The 4,690-nt window shown below is 41.3% G+C and overlaps 2 protein-coding genes across 2 annotated transcripts in view; one reads left to right on the top strand and one right to left on the bottom strand.

Annotated features, from left to right (window-relative positions):
* Nucleotides 1-835: 835 nt before the first annotated feature.
* On the bottom strand, nucleotides 836-3,402 carry MELLADRAFT_64984 (uncharacterized protein; the record flags this gene model as incomplete). The annotated part of the gene is made up of 6 exons (XM_007412330.1): nucleotides 836-1,435; nucleotides 1,665-1,733; nucleotides 1,810-2,178; nucleotides 2,244-2,333; nucleotides 2,405-2,958; nucleotides 3,147-3,402. 6 exons carry the CDS (start codon nucleotides 3,400-3,402, stop codon nucleotides 836-838), a joined length of 1,938 nt encoding a protein of 645 aa, XP_007412392.1.
* Nucleotides 3,403-3,942: 540 nt separating this feature from the next.
* MELLADRAFT_108571 (uncharacterized protein) overlaps nucleotides 3,943-4,690 on the top strand; it is a gene marked incomplete at both ends in the record, with an annotated part of 2,438 nt that continues 1,690 nt past the window's right edge. The window contains 3 exons of the mRNA XM_007412395.1: nucleotides 3,943-4,277; nucleotides 4,465-4,544; nucleotides 4,605-4,673. Coding sequence (XP_007412457.1) covers nucleotides 3,943-4,277; nucleotides 4,465-4,544; nucleotides 4,605-4,673 — 484 coding nt within the window. The remainder of the gene's footprint in view (nucleotides 4,278-4,464; nucleotides 4,545-4,604; nucleotides 4,674-4,690) is intronic.

Genomic DNA, 4,690 nt, shown 5'->3' with positions numbered 1-4,690 from the left:
TCACAATGCTGTGAAAAATTCACAATGCTGTGAATTTTTCACAACATTGTGAAAACTTAACCTCAGCCTCCCTGAGATGAAAGTTCTTTTTAAAAACTTTGAGTACTTTCATTCATGTATACTTCTAGAGCAAAGCATGGGAGGTAACATTGGTTGTGCAAAGGTTACATTGTTGTGAAAATTTCACAAAATGTATGATCTTGCGGAAATCTCACAAAATTTGTAATATTGTGGAACATTCACAGGATATGTCATTTTGTGAAAATTTCACAAGATGATAAAGTTTGTGAATTTTTCACCAAATACATCATCTTGTGAACAATTCACACAACTCATCATCTTGTAAGATGATCCAAGCTACATGGTCTTATAACATTATATGGCACCAAGATGATGTTGTGATTTGTTACACCACTTTGAGACTCACAAAAAAGTCCGTCATTACATAGTGCCTTCACTAGAAAAGCAAAAAACCTTTGCAAGTGTAGTGCATGTATACATTTTGTAAAACTTCTTGTGAATTTTTCACAGGATATCTCACCTTGTGAACATTTCACCAAATATATCATTCACACTCACTCAAATTTCATATCTATACTGTACGTCTGAGGAATTCACAAAAACATGCTTCTCACAATTTGATGTGTCCACATGGAGACAACTGCAAAGACATGTGATTTCACAAGCACTCTTTTGGGCCTACCATTCAATCACCCTCAGGATCTTTTATTTCACACCATTTTTTATTTGTTTAATCTATGTACATGTCAAATGAGCCCCTGGTACATTAAACACTCTTCACAAGTTCACAACATGAGCACACTATACGATGAAACTATGAAAAATCAGGATCAGAACTGCTAGAGCTACTAGAGCTACTTGATCTACTTGAGCTACTAGGACTTGGACTGGTGAGTGGACTGGATATGTCAATTGTCACACACTGAGATGGCCCATCAGTTTCATCCCGGCGCTTGTTACGTTCTGTCCTGATCTCCTTAGCAATATTCTTGAATACCAAAAAGTTTTCTTCATACATTCCGGTCCATGTATCGGCGGCGTTGTCGTGCAATTGGGACCATTCGGAGCATAGGTTGGGTATTGGAAGATCATCGCTAAAATTCAGTTCTAGGGACACATAGTGATCATTGAAGACAAAAGCGATGATAATTGGGTTGATTTCAGGTGGAGGAGCCGTGAAAAAAGGGTATGTGGTGCATGCCAATGCTTCCGCAGGGGTGTAATACATAACCGGCTGGTGAAATGTGTTAGCTATGAGGGCGGAACCGCCGGGCATTGGATACCAGTTTTGTCGTGTGGCAGTGGCCAGTGGGTTTTGAAGGATTTCCATGAACTTGTCAAAATTGTAACCAGGACACAGTTCGGGAAGGTGTTCAAAATACCAGTCGTATCTTGATACCAGCTCCACTGCCATCTCCCGACGTATTCTTGTTGCATCGTCTGTCGTTCCACCAAGAGATACTGCGATTGCAGCAAAGGAGCATAAACCGTTCCCAGGGACATCTGTTACCGACAAAAGAAATGGATGAATGTAGGAGGGTACCTCACTTGCTAGAGGGATCCTCTGGTATTCAGACAGAAAGGGATCACATGAATCAGCGCTTTCAAAATCCAGGTATTGATTTACATACAAAACGACCTACCTCCAGCAACGAGTCTTCTTCAGGTGTGCTTTCTTTGACATTTTGTGCCTCATCAGCATCAGTGGGTTCCTGAATCAAATCAAGCATTTATATTCAGTAAGTGATTAATTAGAATCAAACATACACATAGGGATTAATCACTTACAGGTTCATGAGGGTTGGAAGGAAGAGACTTTTTTGAGGTACCTTGAACGACTTTTTTTCCGGCACCTCGAACGACTTTCTTTGAGGCACCTTGAACAACTTTCTTTGAAGTACCTTGAACAGCTTCCTTTGAAGTACCTTGAACAATTTTCCGTACTGGTTTGACTACAACAGGTTCTTCATGAACAGGTGACTGGTGGCGGTTAATTCGAGTTGACTTTCGGGTGGGAGGCACCGGAGTGTTCTTGTTCCGCCCCTTTGGTTTTGCGCGATTTTGATTGGTGAGTGGTGGTTTCATTTTGTCTTGCTCTTGTTCATGGGCTACTTGTTGATTGTTTGTGTTTAGCGTTGAAATAGGCGGTCGCGGATTCTGGGTTGCATTAATTTAAGATGTAGTCAGTGTCGACAACCTAGCTGAAGAAAAGCATAACTGACCTTGGAGGATGAGACAAGGCCCGAAAGCGATGTGGGTGGTAAAGGGCTTGAAATGCTGGCATGTTCTTGTTTGATTATAGTGGTAACAGGCTGTGGAAGTTGTTCAGAGAAAGCACTGGTCAGTTTCCAGGATAGATGTTTCTAAGCAGATACAGACTTACCTTGATAGACGAAACATCAAGCTCAGGAATTGAAGGAGTTGGAAACGGGCTTGAAAGGTTTGAAGATGAGCGGTCGGACCCAGTACTGGTGACCAGTTGTGTGTTAGCATGATTGTCAATAGGTCCCGTAATCACGTTGTCTGCAGGTTGTTCGTTAGGAATCACATTCTCGAATTCAATTTCTTTGGTCGGTTGATTCACGTGCTCCTTTGTTGTATTGATTGCAGAGTGGTGTTGTTCGATTTGAGCTTTGGCGGGCTTGATGGAAAGTTCGGGATCAATTGAAAGGGTTCCAGAGTCGCTAGCTTTACAAAGACGTTTGCGCGGTGGCGTGGGCTCCTCGTCCTCTTCAAGCTTCAGTTTTTGACTTCCTTTGCTCGATTTTGAATGAGGCGTAAGTTGCATTTGAATTTCATAATCGTCTTCTTCTTCTAAGTCGGTTTTAGGAGATGAATTAACTGATGAATGCTGTGCGTCATTGATTGCTTTTTGAAAGGTTTGAATAAGACTAGTTTGTGTGGAAGAATCAAGTTTCTTCAGGCTGTTCACTAAATCTTTATATTGTTGAGCAAATGAAGTTTTTTTTTTTTTTTTTTCTTGTTGATTTTTCTCTTGATTTGTTTGATTCGGTTTTGAGCTTGATATTGAGAGCCAAAAGCCTTGTGATTATGGTGAGGTTCGTGGGTTATGAGTGACCAAGGTTCGTGGGGGAATTCTCGAGTCGCTTGAGCATAAAACGGACAGGTTCCCTGAGAGTTGGCATGTCGAGTAGCTCCTTTAGAGCACTTGAAATCAACGAACGTAGGGCAAGAATCGAGACATGAGATCTTATAGCCATGCAAGAGAGCATGCTCGTGAACGTGGTCATCGAGTTCATCGCGTGTCTTGAAAACTCCAGGTGGAGGTGGTGGTAACTCGGTATTCCATGATGGATCAACATCACGGTTTGATCCATCGCCGTTGTTGGAAGTTGGAGTAGGTGGCTTAGGTGAGTCCATGATCGATTTCAGTTAAAGAATCGAGGTTGTTTGGTGTCTTGTTTGTGAGCTGGTGATTTTGTGCGTTGTGAGATTGACACAACTAGATTTGAAGTTGAATCAAACTCGTTGGGGTAATTTTGAACATTTCACATCATTTTGTGAAATGTTCGCGTGAAATGTTTGTGTATTTGTGAACTTTGTGAATTTGTGAAATTCTCAAGTTCACAAAGTTCACAAATTCACAAGTTTGTGATTTTGTGAACTTGTCAAGTTCACAAAATCACAAACTTCACAAAGTTCACAAGTTGTTTGACTGATCAACTTGTATGTTGTGAAATGTAGAAGTGTGAATTTTCGACAACAAGTTACACAGTCACAGTGCTGTATAGCTACCTGTATATCATTTGACATATGTACATAAGTTGTATCCGATCAATTTGCAAATCGGAAACAAATTGATATACATCACCTTTTTGCTACACTTCAACGCACCTTTCAACATTGTCTCTCAGTGACAATCATCTTCAATTTTTACCGTCTTCATACCCAATAGCCGCCATGCCTCCTCGAACTCGTCGAAACCGCCAAGGCTCAGCTTTGCCCCATCCCAGCCCCAGTACAGAACAAGCCAATTCAGCTCCCGCCGCTTCACCTACCGATACTAGAGGTAACTTGTCCAAGAGACCTCCTGCGCGCAAGCCTCCAGCCAAACGAAGTCGTAACAACCAAGAAAATGATACAACCGAAGAAACAAACCCTGATGACACTCCCACACTCGAAAATTATAAAAGCTTGATGCCATTGTGGCCTCCAGGCCGTATTCGAAAACATCTCAAAGAACATAAGTCTTCAACTCACAACCGCCCATCATCAGAAATTCAAACTCGTGTCAAGTTGGTCTTCAAACTTTTCAAGCAAGAGCTCCTCATGCTTGCTATGATTGGTGAAGTTAGCGAGAGCACTATCAAGTCCTACATGTAAGTGAACTTCGAGCTACATCAATTTTAAACTATATCAAATTTAAATGCCTCTGTTATACTCTATATTTTATATCTTTCACTCACGAAATGCACTTTGTAGACCTGAAGTCGCTGCGAAAAGAGCGGCAAGTGCTTACACAATATTCCTCAAGTATTCTTTGGATTGTCTATCAGAGCCCAGTAAGTGGACCATATTACAATAGAAAATGTGTGATTACGAAACTGACCTATTTCATTTAGTGCCTTTGAAAGGACAAGATGAACAAGATGACGGTGGTAGCATGCTTGGTAATCGCAACCGCAAGAATGGTGATTGATGGGATAAG

This window comes from Melampsora larici-populina (assembly GCF_000204055.1).
Source record: "Melampsora larici-populina 98AG31 unplaced genomic scaffold MELLAscaffold_30, whole genome shotgun sequence".
Taxonomy (NCBI): domain Eukaryota; kingdom Fungi; phylum Basidiomycota; class Pucciniomycetes; order Pucciniales; family Melampsoraceae; genus Melampsora; species Melampsora laricis-populina.
This window is presented reverse-complemented; position numbering and strand designations above follow the sequence as displayed.